General features: G+C 43.6%; 2 protein-coding genes across 7 annotated transcripts in view; both read right to left on the bottom strand.

The window, feature by feature from the left end:
* COX16 (cytochrome c oxidase assembly factor COX16) overlaps nt 1-3,716 on the bottom strand; it is a 46,661-nt gene extending 42,945 nt beyond the window's left edge. The window contains exon 1 of the mRNA XM_079309880.1: nt 3,573-3,716. Within this exon, the coding sequence (XP_079166006.1) occupies nt 3,573-3,632 (60 nt within the window). The 5' untranslated portion in view covers nt 3,633-3,716. The remainder of the gene's footprint in view (nt 1-3,572) is intronic.
* Nucleotides 3,717-8,101: 4,385 nt separating this feature from the next.
* Nucleotides 8,102-15,751, bottom strand: part of LOC306803904 (deubiquitinase DESI2-like) — a 72,664-nt gene continuing 65,014 nt past the window's right edge. For all 6 annotated transcript variants that reach the window (XM_079309867.1, XM_079309866.1, XM_079309868.1 and 3 more), the window contains one exon: nt 8,102-8,994. In XM_079309867.1, the coding sequence (XP_079165993.1) occupies nt 8,752-8,994 (243 nt within the window). In that variant the 3' untranslated portion in view covers nt 8,102-8,751. The remainder of the gene's footprint in view (nt 8,995-15,751) is intronic.

The raw sequence follows: 15,751 nt of genomic DNA, 5'->3' as shown, positions 1-15,751 counted from the left end.
AAGGAAGGTCTGATGCTGAATGCACCAGCTGCAAGACCAAGGAGCCTTGTTCTCTCAGCATCTTACAGAAGCATCACTGCAGCAATATGACATTGACAGACACATCCCTTTTTGGTCAGGTAGAGCTGGCTGTGGAATATAAAGTAGCAGAAACTGAAGCTTCATTTTATAACAGAGTGCTGAAGACTTGTCAGTTAAAGCTTCATGTCATCTGGAAAGAGTTCCCATAATCAGAACAGCAAACAGAAATGTCAATATAGGTGACAAAGATGTTACCACAGAGGTGGCACAGCCTTCTACTGTAACATCAAATTTAGATAAACCTGTAAGGTTGCTGGAGTTCATCCCAACATCTACACACAGATGTTACTATCTTCACAAATGCTTTGGGACTACTCCCTTGGTCACATTCAAGCTGTATCTGCAAAGTTTACAAAGTTCCAGAAAAATTCACAAATCAAGGTCTCCTGCAGGAGACCCTCTACAGGTTGGTGCTCACAAAGAAACACTTTCAGCTACTGAGAAAGTATGACTGAAAACTGTGATTTACACATCTTACTCTGAAAGCTGTTGTCAGTATGAGCTTTAAAGATCAACCAAGAATATTCCTTCTCCACTGAAATATTCTAACAGCCCCAAGACCAAATGAACAAATAAAAATCTATCAGGAAAACTTACACTAAAAAGTAAGAAATATTTTAAATATATATTTGGGGGGGGGGAGGTGGTAATGAGACACTCATCTTTCTTTGAAATAGGATCTCTTTAATATTGGAGCCTTTTCATTCAAAGATGCAGTATAAAAAGGCAAAATATGAAAGCCATTTGATTTTTTTTCCTGCCAAAAAAGCAAATATAGTACTGATAAAAAGTTCAGCAGTATACTGAAGAATAGTCCTGCATCAGTCTAGAGAGAAAAAAAATTATGTACAGAATGTAATAATCTAACAAGAACCTTTGGTTTCAGTACTATTAACAAATTCAGCAGAATTTAAAGGATTGCAAAGCCATGCTCCCTCTGACTCTTTACCTAGATTCACTGTCATTTTTGCTGTAATTGATCTTTTAGCACAATTCTGTTCAGCTTCAGAGATGCCTTCAGAGCTCCACAGACAGCTGCATAACTGACAATTGCATGAATTTTCCTTTTTCTTACTCCCTGGGAAGCCTTTGGGCAGCAAGTCAGAAACATTCTGAAGTATTCACAAGGGAGAATAATTTTAAGGCAGGGAGACATGAAACCCTGGAAAGAAATATAATAGAATATTTCACTATATAATATTGTGTCTGGAGGAAAGAGCTCTGTTGCAACAGGAACAGAATGAAATTAGGCAACACAAAGTCAAAGAAACCAGTCTTAAAAATTCCTCCTATGACCTATGGAAAATCTTGCAAAACTTTGGGGATGGCCAAAAGGACAGCCACAGGCCTGGCCTGGGATGCTGTTCCAGCACGAAGCAGAACTGAGACAATCTATTTCACTGCTGCCAGATGGTTGTTCAAGCTCATCTGAAAACCTGAGTGATGTATCAGAGTGCTGTTTCCTAAAAAAGAGCAATATTTTCCTAATTTATTTTGAGGGTACTTTCCCAAGCGATGAAAAACAATCCCCAGTCTCAATGTACAATGTACAAGAACTTAGCAAATTTTTCTAAAATAAACTAAGTCAATTCCTTCAAGCATTCCTTAAAGATGGAATGTCAGCTTTATGTTTTATGTTGCTTTCCTCTAGACTTTACAGTTCATCTTCATCATCTCCATAATGGCACCACAGAGCTAAAAAGTTACTGCAGCTGAGGACTGAGTACACAGGAAGAATCCTGCTTCATGTTTTACTCTACTTTGGACAAGTTCCTCCATCTCATAATGACATTTCTGTTTTTTCACAATATTACAGCCCACATCATTTCTACAGGATCTACCTTACCTCCAAAGATACCTGCTAATTTGGCAAGCATGTGGTAACTACATTTTATAGTCTCTTTTTAATCCTTTTGAGAACTAAAAAGATAAGAAACGTATCTTTGCCCTACTTCTCTGAAATGCAATTCTCACAGGGAAGATAACGTTAAAATTTTATCAAAATCAGAGTCTTGTGTATCAGTGGAATCTCCTCACCTGCTACACCAATAATCTGAGATACTCATTATTAAAAAGCAGTAGTGATTTTTTTTCTCCTCTACTAGGTCACCACCTCTAAGCATCTATTATTTAATCACATACTATTTTCCCCAAGCCTTCCACAGAGTTAAAATTGAGCTGGAGAATACCAAACTGCCTGATCTTCCCTGATTCTGGAAGAAAAGTAGCAAGCCCCAAGTAATTACAGAAACGAAAGCACCATAAGCTAAAACTGTATCCAACCTTTAACATCTAAGTAAGGTGTTGTTAAACAGAAGAACATTGTCAGAGCATTCATAAATGAAAAATCCAAAAGCAATATAAATTTGGTCTAAGCATGAAAGCAGCTTCAGGATCACTTCAAGAAAGGTGTTGTAGGCAGAATTTGTGTGCAACAGCAGGGACTGGAGCTGCTGATGCAAATGATTTCATGTAGTTGTGGTAACATCACACTGTTTTGTTGGTTTGATTCAACTGTTTCCATTTCTTACAAATGCCTTCATCAATATTTTGAGAAAAGATACTTGATAAATAATTTCCAGGAAAGTCCTTACTCTAGAACACTGGTAATATCCCTTTAAAATAAGGACCTTTAATTTTTTTTAACGCCAACAAGTGTCAATGTCCTTTTTCAGTCCACTCCATTTTCCTAAGGCATGCTGCTGGATATTTGAGGAAGAGCACACTGATTTCTCTAGTAGCTTTATAAAAGTGTTGGAATTATCCTTTGCTTTATTCTATATCTACTTTGAAATTTGTTTACATTTTGCAAACCAACTGTATAGATGGGTAAGGAGACATTAATTGCACAAACAGAAACCACACTGGCCTTGCTGCTGCTTTTGTCTTCCTTCCTGAGTTTTTAGCCATAAGTGCATCTGAGGTTTTTCATTTTCCCCCTAATGAAAACAGGTACTTAGGACAGAGAAGTGCAACAAAATGTGCACTACCTACAGAGGTAATGCGTGTAAGAGAGTCTTATATTTTCACTTGAATGCTTCGACATTAGTGATCTTTCCTAAACTCAACTACTTTAAAAAGTTATGCTTCGCTCACCACATAGAGCACAGCTGTTACCTATAACCCATCAACTCACTTCACTCAAAATCTTTCCACTTACTTAGATGCACAAATTATCAGACCAACAGTGCCACCGCAGTTTAAAATCCAATGAACAGCTAAAGAAAAGTAAGAAAGAAACACAAGTGCTGTTTCACAGGGGAAAAAAAAATAACCAAACACAAAACCAAACCACCAGCAAAATGCATTTTTCTCAGTTTCCAGTCAGGAATATCTATAGGAGTGTGTTTTACACGCGTGTCCCGCGGCTCCCGCCGCCCCTCTCGGCCCCGCACAGTCCGTGCCGGGAGGGACGGCAGAGCCCACCCGCCCCCGCCCCGGCCCGCCCGCAGCTCCGCCCGCCGCCTCCCCGCGCCCGCCATGCCGCTCACCAGCAGGGGCACCCCGAAGGTCACCGTGCGGCTCCTCCACAGCCTCCGCAGCTTCTCCATGCCCCGCTCCCGCTCCCGCCCCGCGGGCCCGGCGCCGCCCTCCCGCCTCCGGCCCGGCCCCGCCGCTTCCGGGCTCGGCCGGCACCGCGGCCCGGCACGGCGGTTCCGCTGGGCACGGGCGGGGCTCAGCCCGTTCCCCGCACACACCGCCCCTCACACTCATATTCCCGCACACACCGCCCATGACACTCACATCCCCGCACACACCGCCCCTCACGCTCACATCCCCGCACACACCGCCCCTCACGCTCACATCCCCGCACACACCGCCCATGACACTCACATCCCCGCACACACCGCCCATGGCACTCACACCCCCTCACACACCGCCCATGACACTCACATCCCCGCACACACCGCCCCTCACACTCACATCCCCGCACACACCGCCCATGACACTCACACCCCCGCACACACCGCCCATGACACTCACATCCCCTCACACACCGCCCATGGCACTCACACCCCCGCACACACCGCCCATGACACTCACACCCCCTCACACACCGCCCATGGCACTCACATCCCCTCACACACCGCCCATGGCACTCACACCCCCGCACACACCGCCCATGACACTCACACCCCCTCACACACCGCCCATGACACTCACATCCCCGCACACACCGCCCATGACACTCACATCCCCGCACACACCGCCCCTCACGCTCACATCCCCGCACACACCGCCCATGACACTCACATCCCGCACACACCGCCCCTCACGCTCATATTCCCGCACACACCGCCCCTCACGCTCATATTCCCGCACACACCGCCCCTCACGCTGTCCTTCGCAGCCCGGTGCTGAGCGGGCCTGGTCACGGGCCGGATCTTTTCATTCTGTAGCCTACTTTCCTAAGGAAGGAATATTGCCGACCGTGATCATCTGTTTTTCTGTATTATGCCTTGTCCAGTCAAAATGAACCAAAAATAGCTTTTCAAAACAAAGTTGGCTACAACAGTGCTAGTGAACAGCCTTGCTCTGATATTTAGAGCCAGTAGTCATTCATACTTGCTAGGAATTCAATGTGCTGTGCCACCATCCTCACACAGGTGTTGGAGTGCTGACCTGCTATGGACAGCACCCGTTCTCCAGACACAGGAGAACGGTTTATATGTTTTTATATGGTTTTATATGTTATCGTACCCAGAGGTTCTGCCCTGTTCTGGTTGCCTGTGACAATCGCAGAGTGGAGGTGGGACAATGTCAACTCCTCTTTTACTTACTCCTGAATCACTATCCAGCCTTTTCACATCCCAAGTCATTGCTGATGGCACGCAGGGCAGGGGCAAAGCAGAACAAGGCACCTCAGAGTAATTTAAAAGCATTTGAAAATGGAACATTGATGATCCCAAGGAAGTGGCGGAGGTACTTAATAAAGTTTTCTGACCATGGTAATAAGACAGCACATATATACAAACTAAAATAAAATAAAATCAAGCACATATAATAAAATAAGCCAATATTATTGTAATCCAATGTCCGCTAACTTGTTCTGGGAGCCCTACCAGTCTCAAGAGAGACAGAACTGAAGAATAAAAGAATGACACAGCAGGAAATTGCTATTTCTTGAGTAGCTCAATAACTCAAAGGCAATGGGTCTGAATTCCAGAGATGCAGACTCAGTGAGAGCAAGAGAACAGGTCTGTCCGTGTCCATCCCCGCTGTGCTGAGCCTGGGATGAACTCATCACAGAGCACAGGCTCAGTGCTGGAAACCAGCACACCCAGGGCCTCAAGTGGCCCTTCTAAAGAGTTTGAGAAAAAGAGGCCTCAGTTCACAGGCTTGTGAAAAGGAAAGCAACTGACCAAAAACAAATCAGAAAGAATAATGAAATTATGGAACTTGCTACTATAGATAAAGATATGATGAGAAAACAGGTTATTACTTACTTCCCTCCTCTGATATCTTCCCTAGAAACAGTTTGTTTTTTACGTCTCATATTCCAGGGTTAGGCTAACCTCACCTCCAGTCTTACTGTACCACCTGAATACTGTTAGGTCGCTGCTAGAGACATAACCCAGAGCTGATGATGCCCATGTGCAGAATTGGTGCCCTCTCATCCCAGCTTTCAAAACCACACCAAAAGTCCTGGCTGTAAGAAGAAGGGTTAAGAGTTTGTTCCACTGCTATGGGGTGCTCTTGTTAAGATTCATGTGGTGTTCTTTTGTTTCCATTGATAACTGCTGTTGGTATTTAAAATTTCCTACATGATGTTATGCAGAGAAGGCAGCAAGAGAAAGTAAATGTGTAACTACTAAATACAAATATTATGTAATTATGTAATAACAACAACAATTTTGTAATAATTGGAAGGATAATAAAAATGCCTACGACAAACATGCTGTGCCAGAGATGAAAAGTAAATTAGAATTTTAAGATGTCTTAATGTTTAATAATCTAAAATGCTGTTAAATTACAGAGGTAAAGCCATCATCAATATATATTTTATTTCCACAGTGTCACTTTGATCTTTTCATTATTGGTTGATCAGTCACCTTGAACAGAGAGGGGTAAGGGAAAACAGTTTTGAAGATTGGAATATATGCTGGGTTTCATTTACAGCAGAGGTTTGATGCTTCCTTGATGTGACCCTCTCCTGCCATAAACAGATAGACGAACATAAAAGTGGAAAAACAAACATCTGGGGGGTTTATGACATTCACAGATTGCCCCAAATGTTGTTCCCAATACTTCAAGAACATATTTATGTTCCCAAGTAGACCAGATGTGGTTTTCTTGTCCAGGTTACCATACAGCCAGTTAAGCATTTTTTACTATGTGAAGTACTGTGAGAGGGTTTTATGTGTGAAATGTGCCCTGTAGCCCATCTCCTAGATGTATAGATGATGCTTCATCTGAAGGTCAGGTGCAGAGCAGAAACACAAGGGAGATGGCTGGCTGGCTTTTGTCACAACAAAGAGATTGAGGTGTTTCTGGCTGCAGTTTCCCTGGCCTAGACAAATGCTCTGGGAAAGCCTCTTCTCACTCCCCCCATGAGAAGGACCTTTAAAATTCATTGCACATAATGTGCTGCTGGCTGTTGGCAGAAACCCTGGGAACTTCAGACAAATGAAGCTTGTGATGCTGCAATGGTTTAGGCTGCAGGAGATTACAGAGTGAAACAGTACATTGTGCAATATGGTTTCTGGGCAGTAGCATGGAGGTCATGATGGAAATCTTATTAAACATCCCTGGACAAGCCATAGTAATCAACATTGGTGTTGGACTGGTTACCAGGAGCTGCAGAATTCCTCACAATGCAGCAATGACTGTGGGTAGCCAAGGTTAATAAGGAACATGGCTTCAGTTCAGGACAGAACTTGCAGCAGTTTGTACAGAGGATGAAAAAGAGGCATGTTGTAAAGACTTTGTTGCCTAAACACACATCACTTGAGGAGGCAGTGGAGTGAGGCCATCCTGTGAGTTACATTTCCATGCAGTAGATCTCTCCAGAGCCTCCTGCTTCACTAAGGGCATGCACATAGAACAAACCATTAAACGTTGTCTGTGCAGCCATGATGCAAATCACAGCCGAGACCTTCAGCCCTGAAATCACACACTCCTGTGTACCTGAGCTAAAGAAGCAGCTGGTTGGACTTAGCATGCATTTGTGACCAAAAAAAAAAAGGAAACTACCACCATCTTAAGGGCTTGTAGTTCTCTCTGGGTGCAGCATGGATGTGTAGCTCCTTTGTGTAGCCAAGAGAAATTGCAAAGGAGAGAGGGGGCCAGCATTTCCCCTTTGTTTTTCTACACCTTCTGACTAGAATTCCTGGTGAGGTAATTGAGTGGAAGTGTGAGTGTACTTGTCCTTTTCTCATTCTGTGCTTTCCCATCAGCTGTCAGAATTAGCATAAATACATCCAAGGACCAGATTCTTGTCAGTAGCCAGCTTGGAGAAGCCAGTGAGCCAGCTGTGCCCATTTTTCATTCCACTGAAGTAGTGCACAGAGCAGAAGGCACCACGGTGGCCCATGCTTTGGAAGGGTCATCTGTGCTTTCCAGATGTGGCCCTAAGTTTCCACCTCCAAAAAAGGGAGCAGAAAGGAACAGGGTTCCTTTTGGGTTCACTATTTGTTTTTTACCATCTTAGGTTGGCTCAAAAATAGGCCAAGGAAGGATGGCTCTGGCTCTGAAACCATGTTTTATGTCTGTGAGTGTAGGAGGAAAATCTGAAGGAAATACTGACCTTCCAAACAGATTCACTCTCCTCTTCCTTGTGCTCAGGAAGACCATTTCCCCAAATACAGCCAGCAAATGTCAGTTAGGAGAGAGATTCCCCAGGGAAAGTGGGGGAGAAAAGGAAACCAGGAACACTGCCTAGGATTAGGAAAACTTAGAGGGGTCTGCCAAAAAGCACCAATATATTCAAGTCGTCTCTGCATCTACTTAGTAGCTGCCTCTAATCACCACAGCCCCATGCTCTTTTTGACCCCAAAGAAAAGCCACAGTAACACAGTCATTTTCTAGGTTCTTTGTTATTATTTTCAAGAGCAGGACAATCATTCAAGCTCTTAAATTTGAGTACTGAAAACAGGTGGTTGTAGAACAGGAGCACCTTTCATTTGTCCTTCACATGAGTTAGAAACCTGATAATTACAAAAGGGGTGGATCTGAATGGAGTTCGTTGCTGGTCTAAGAGATGAGAAGGTTGACTTCTGGCTCTGGTTCCTTCACTGAGTATGGGCAGGTGATCTGTCATTGGGGATGGGAAAACCCAGCCAAAACAGAGAAGACACTGCTGGGTTTAAATGGGTAGAGGGAGTGATAAAAAGATAAAATAGTTCCAGAGAAGGAACATCACAGTATGTGCACTCTGCCCATAGACATGCTCTCATGCCTGAGAGAGTCAGCAGTTCTCTGTAGATCAAGGATCATGGAGACCCCTGAAGGAAAATACAGTTTAGTCACCACAATCCTCAATTCTGTGTTGGGGTTGACAGTCATTTTGCCAAGCAACTGTAGTGGCAGTCCTTAGAAAAGCGACTGAAACAGAAAGAGTCTTCCCTCCCCTGTGTTGTCTGCTGAAGGGACAAACCAATGTGTGCGAAAGGCTGTGAGAAATAAATGGAACAAGAGAGCAGGGCTGTTATTTGGGGCAGGCTGGGCAGTTCAGACCCGCGTATGTCTGCAGGTTCGCGAAGTGCCTGAGGCCGAGGGGGCTGCAGAGGTGGAGGGCGACTCCTCATCCGTTGTGTCCCCTTGCTCCTCCTTGTGGAGGCCGAGGCTGATGTGGCTCTGCAGGGCTGCTGGGGTCAGCCATTCCTTGGGGAGGCAGCTCTGGAGGAAGGGGATGCACGAGCTGAAGTAGGCCAGGCGGTTCACCCAGCGGGGGATCTCTTTCCCACACAATATCTGTGGAGTAAAGCAAAAAGGAGCGTGGTTAATAGCACCAAAACAAGTTTAGAGGCAATGTCATCCCCATCCACACCCCCACCTCAACAGGGCGAATTCCCTGCTGCTCAGAACGGAAAGGAGCACCTCCTGCAGCCAGAAACAGCTGTAATTGCCAGTGTCCACACAGCTGCCCAACACACACAGAGACCAGGAAAAACAGCTCATGGCCCTCAGTGGCTTTGCTGACTCTGTTCTCCAGGCAGTCCATAGGTAAAAAAACAGGTCTGCTGGACTTCTCAAACATGCACACTTCCTTTAGCAAGTACCTCAAAACATCTGGAAAAGTGTGTAAGCTGTTGCAAGCCAGACCTTGAGGAGCCCAGAAGCTGAGTATGACTAGGTAGATGGAGATGCCTGAGAAGTTGTTCTTGTTGCTCCCTTTTCCTCCTTGGGCTGACACAGTGGGTTCAGTCAAATTACAGTATCTGGGGTCCTTTTCCTATCTTCCCATACCACTCTCTAATTTCTCCTCCTATGGTATTTCCTAATATGAGGGGAAAAGCAACAAAAAAAAAAAACCCAACCTAGATTGTGAGTATCTGTTCCATCACAGATGCTCCTGGCACTGATTTGGATTACACTCTGCTAGCACAGATACTGTTTTCCAAGGTCATATCAAATTCAGCATGATGAAACAACTTGCTTCATACTGCAGATCCTGTCTTCTGTAGCATTAAACCACACAGACATACAGGTGCCAGATTTTAATAGCTGTATCTGGCTTAGACCACATAAAGTATGCTTCCCTTTATATTTTACTATATCCCTTACCAGGCACAGAAGAGACCTGGGGAATTGATCAGCAGGCATACCTCAAAAGCCTGCCTCCAGTAAATTTACTGCCTGTGTAAGGACCTTACACTGGTACCCTAGACCCTAAAGTCCTTAGCAGGTTCAAGAATTGCATTACCTGATTCTTCTTCCCTCCCTGTGTTGTTTCCCATGGATCAAGAGAATAAGAATGGAAACTCCACCCCACAGACCTTGTCCCACAATTTACATGAATAAGTGGTTCCACTGTTGTCCATACTGTACTTTTTGCCAATACTAAATGCCTCTGCTCTTCCTCCCACCCTCTTTCTAAAACCACGCTTAATTTAATACTAAGTAATGCAAAAACTCAAAGGGTATTTGTCTGGAGACCACCAAGATGATGATCTGGTGAAAACTCTCTTATTGGCAAGGTAATGTAGGGCTTAGAGGTTTCAAGAAATTTTCAGGGAGAATGGAGCATTTTCTAGAGGATGGGCTGTGCTGTATTACAGCTGTTACAGCTGATGAGCAGCTGCTTCTTCCTGCACATGGGCTGGGCAGAACACTCCAAGTCACCTTGAGCATAAAGGAATTAGCTTGCTCCAGCAGTGAGGTGTTTCCAATGAGGTGTGGAGAAGGCAGCAAACCTGTGACTGTGCTAATTTGACTACAGAACTCACTTTATTTTGACACGCATTGTTTAAAAATCAATGTGTGAAATTGGAGACATTATCATTAGGTATCAGAGAATGAGCAGAGCCATTTAGCTGCTAAAATTACTTGCAAGCATAGACTGTTCTTTACCTAATACACTCCAAGGACTTCTATTTCAGTTCTTACCAATGCTGCATTTCACTTAACCTTAGACACAGTTATATGATCTGTATTTTTGAAAATTTTAATCTGGAAACAATTACTTTATTAACAATTTTTTATCTCCATTTAAGTTCCCTGATTTCCATTGCTAGAGCTGTTGCCCAAGCCCATAAGTGGATAACCTCTCCACATATGCTTGAGACTCATTTCTTGAAAATTTTCTGATCCATTTGATTTTTTCACGAGACATATCAGACAATTTTTCACAAGAATACTGTTTAAGTCTGTATTTGATATTTTCTACTCAAATATTTTTGCCTGCACTACACTACTTTGACCTGAGTCAAAGTCACACACTGCACTACAATTTCCCTCAGATTTTGTAGCATTCCAGTTTCTTCCTCTTCAGGAACTTAGGGATATTGCCATAGAAAATGACTCATTTTAGACTCCTTGTGATGTTTAGTTCTCAAGCAGTTTAAAGTTTAAAAAAATACTTCCTCACAGATATTAATAGATAGAACAACTAAACCAGGGTATGAATCTTTGAAAATTAGCTGTAACAACAGAATAGCATACAGCAAGATGGCTTGAATTGGAAATACTGGTTTTAAGAGTTGAGTTTATTTTCTAAGCAGATTCCCTAGCAACTGAAATAGCACTTCCCAATGTGGAAGCGATGCTGAGATGTTTGCCTTTTTTTATAGGAGCTTCTTCACCCAGAATGAATCAATAAGGCAAGGAAGAGCCAGAAAAAGAATGAAGATGTGTGGGCATTGGGCCACCAAGCAGCAAAGGGCAGTTTGTGGAGCTCAAGGATAATGATGAAGTGAAAGTGGTTTCCCTTACCTCAGTCTTGCTTGTCATGTCACCTCTTGTCAGTGTAAGCTTCATTACTATTCCGCAGCAGAACACAATGTTCAATAGGAGCAAAAGGGCAATGACAGGGAATGCTACCAACACTACAATCTTCTTCTGTGTTTTTCACTCTTTGCCATAAAACATATTGTGCTGGAGCATCTGGCACTGCTTAGCTAATGGAGAAGCATCAAATGAACCTGGCTGCCATGGGATTAAGCCAATTGAGTTTAAATAAAACAGAACAAGCAAGATGAGGGGGTGTTTTCCAACTGCATATGAAGTCACAGAAAAATCTACCTACTGCAGCTCTTCTGAGAAATTCTCCTCAGGAAACCATTCACTGGAACGATAAATTCAGTGAATGCTGTTACCACCCATTGTTTCAATCAAGAGGACCCTTTTTCAGATGCTTTTAGAGTTCAAGATTTCACATGGCTTTTTTTTTTCCTTGTCAAATAAAGAGGGTTTTCTCTGTTGAAGGGGATGAATTCCTCTGTACTAGGTCACTAACTCTGGCAGGAGATGTAAATAAATAATAAACTGTTACAGGTCAGAAATTGCAACAAGCACAACTTCTGATTGCCCGAGACCAGTTCTGCTTCAGGCACTTGGGCAAAGCTGCAGGTACTTGCAGCTTCTACTGAGCTCTACTGAGTCTCCCATAGCTGCTGCTTCTTCTGGAGACTCTGTGTAAGAACTGTGAGTGACCCAGCCAGCACCTGCAGAGTTAAGTGGAAACAGATGTTCAGCCATCCTTGGCTGAAGCCACATGGGCAAGAGAAATGGGACCTGACAGTTTGGGTGCTTTTTATAGGTAACTGTCAAAGCCACACCAGGATTTCAACTCATCAAGAAACAACTAATTAGGGATATGAAAATATCCTCCAAGCATCCTAAGCTGTATAATTTTGCACTGAACAGTCACTGGTTAAAATGTACAAACTGCCCTGCACCCTCTCCCCTAAGTGTCCTAAGAGCGACCTGTCTGTGCTGGGCAAGGCTTTAACACTTCCTGTAAAGCTTTGCAGTGGGCAGGGGAACAGCCTAGCAGCTGAGCAATGTGGGCTGAAATGCCACCCAGCAATGGAAGATGCTGCCTCCTGCCTTCTAGAGTTGTTAATGTGCTGCATTTTGAGAGGGCTTTGGTTCTATGGGCATATGCTTGACATTATCTGAGACAGTCTAACAGGCTGAGCCCCTTTTAAACTATGGAGAAGATCCGATCAGTTGCAGATCCTTCAGGAAAGCTCTCAAATGTAATAGGTTCTGTGCTGTGCTGCATGATGCAACTGGGGGGATTCAAGCCATGCATAGAAATAAAACTTAAGGCACTGAGGGTATTTTTGGTAAGCCCTCTCAGTGGCACCATGAAAATCAAGATCAACAGAGGCAACATAACATTCCTCAAACAATACAGGCTAATTACTTCAATTCTTGTCTTCAAACAGAGGTTTGGAGAGTTCAGCACTGAATATCTGCTGAACCACCCACTGCTTCTTCCACTTGGCAGCCTTGATAAAGATGAGGTGGTGTCCACATGGGACATATCCATTTGAACTACAGAATGCAGAGGGGTTTTATTGGCACCTGAGGAGTCTAACACACACCTCAGAGCAAAGGCTTTAGAACTCCAGGGGAATCATTACAGTATCTGCATAAAATGGCTCCTACAAGGCCTACACAATACAGCATAGATTATCCTTATCAGAATTTCAGAATAAGGCCATTACATACAAACCAGCACATCTGCCCAGGCAAGGCCTGCAGGCTATACTAGAACAGCCATAACACAGAGGTAGAAAGAGAAAATGGCAATTCAGTCTGTTTAGTTTTTTGACACATCCAGAATAAACCAGTAACCCAATAGGGACATCTTTTTTTGCCACCTCACAAAAACTAACCTGGCATCATAACTGTGCAGTGCTGGCAGAGCAAAGGGAGTTTGAGTGCATCAACAGGGAATATACCTTTAGCTTTGCATCCCAATCAGCCACTGCACATAGTGTGTACACTGAAAATAACATTTCTGAGAGAGAACAGACATAACCACCTTCACACAACACACCCAAAGGTACAGTCTCACCTTGGTGGAGTTGGCATGCTAGGATCAATTGCTTGAAACAGATTTATAGTATACTTACTATGTAAAAATTACAGTTTCTGCTCTGGGGAATTTAAGTAGCCTGGGGGAATCAACAAAATAGATGAAGTGCCACTGGGCTGTGAAGTTGCCTGCAGCACATGTTCAGCAGAGCCAGGAATGGCCTGTGACTTACAGAGGAAAGGGTATAGCTGAGAAACCATAGAAGATAAATGAGCTCAGTAATGAAGCTGTGTTCTGGGAGGTAGCAACCTGAGTCAAAGGCAGGAAGGTAGCAGCCAAGTCAAAGGAATTTTAAATGATTTTAAGCTGCCTGAAATGCCCCCATTCTCCTATGCAATCCTTTTTTGTTCTGCAACAGGCAGGGCACTGCAACTCCTACAGGTCAGATCTTCTGCAGGACCATGGGTCTTGTAAAGTAGAGGTAGCATCTGCATCATCTGAGACAAGGCAGGCAGGAGTGAGGACAAAAGGAAAGCATTGAAAGGAGGGACTAATACCCATGGAGTTGCTCCTGTTGTGAAGCTAGTTGGAAGCATGACAGTCACCTCTGTGGACGTGTGGTAGAAGGGCAGGCTGCCTTTCTGCAGCAGTCTGCATGCACAGATGATGGGGTAGGTAGCTCTGGGTCAGATGAGACAGCTGGCTCAGCACTCACAGCACTGTTTCAGCTTCACTGGCCAGGCCACCAGTGGAGAGACACAGGGGCTGCAATTGTGACATCTTGTTGAGCCACATTCAGAGCTGAATTCTGAGTGGCATCACTGATTACTCACATACCAACACTGGAGCATGGCAGTGCCCTCTTGAGCATGAAGGCCTTTGTAATGAACACTTGTAAGTACAGCAAACAGCTGCAGGGTGATAGGGTAGGTAGCAAGTGGCCTCAGATGGCCATTTGGGGAGAACTGAGTATGACTGAGTCTGGGCTTGTCAATGGCATTTAAAATACAGAATTTCCCACCAAATGAATGAACAACTGCAATTCATTCCTATTATCATGATAGGATGAAGAGGAATTGCCTACTCCTAGCAGATGCTGTTTCAAGACCAGTGGCTGAGAACAGCTGTTGTTTAACAAGGTCATCCATTCAAGAATTGTGGACATGTTGAGCATGACCAGGTCAGCCCATATGCATGGGGGGACAGACTTTAAAGTATCTATTTTTCCTGCATAGCTAACCAGAAAAATCTTGTGCTTCAGTCTCCAGCTTTGTTTCCTAACATTAGTGAGAAGCAGGTTGCTGCAGATGAAGAGAGAATGAGAAGGGAGAATACAGAAACTCAGAGAAATGGAGAAAGATCTTCTGTATGAGTGTTTGCAGGACTCCTAAGGAAAAGGTTCCAGTCTCAAAAGCCTTTCAACATATTCAAACAGTTCACTACACTCTTCACACTTTTCATTTATCATTGGGCAGTGGTGAAAAGGACAGGGCTATTTTTTGCCATCTTCATTTGTGGAAAGGAGGCACTGTTCCCAGGAATTTGCACACACTCAGACTCAAAGGCTCTATGAGGGTGTGACTAGGAATGAACTCCCCAGACATTGTGAACTAACTTAGCCCCCAGGTATTATGCTCATTTATAACAGGTAAGGAAGCAGGAGGTTCAGTTTGGTAAGACAGATGCAAAAAGCAGATAAAATAAAATAGGTGGATAAACCCACCAGATTTACACCAGCCCCATAGAGCTCAAGATATTTTTCTTTTGTTAAAATTCCTCTTAACACTTTTATATCACTTTTTAAAACAACACTTATTCGCTTTTTAGATTTTTTTTTTCTTTTTTTTTTGCTAGATGGATCACATTATAGGGAAAACCTAAAATACCTGCAGAGGTATATATTGTGATGAAATCAGGCCTTTTCCAAAAAAACTGAAATGATATGCTAAAATCTTCCCATTTAGGGGAGTTGATATCTGTGTTTGAATTACCTGCCAACTCATATTATTCTCCTGCACAAATAGATAAATGGGGAAAAAAGATGGACTGAGAGCTGAAAAGGGCATTTAAAAAGTTATCCCAGTAATAATTTTTGTTGGGCTATTCAGGATAGCAAGGCTAGAGAGGTTAATAGTGTGGGGAGGAAATAATATTTTTGTAGAAGCCTTCATCCTAAGGAATTCCCAAAGACTTCATAAATTTCAACTTATACACAACCTACCTGGAAATGTTGTTTTACTG

This window comes from Erithacus rubecula, assembly GCF_903797595.1.
Source record: "Erithacus rubecula genome assembly, chromosome: 6".
Classification (NCBI taxonomy): Eukaryota; Metazoa; Chordata; class Aves; order Passeriformes; family Muscicapidae; genus Erithacus; species Erithacus rubecula.
The sequence above is the reverse complement of the archived record's forward strand: the minus strand, read 5'-3'. Positions and strand labels throughout refer to the sequence as shown.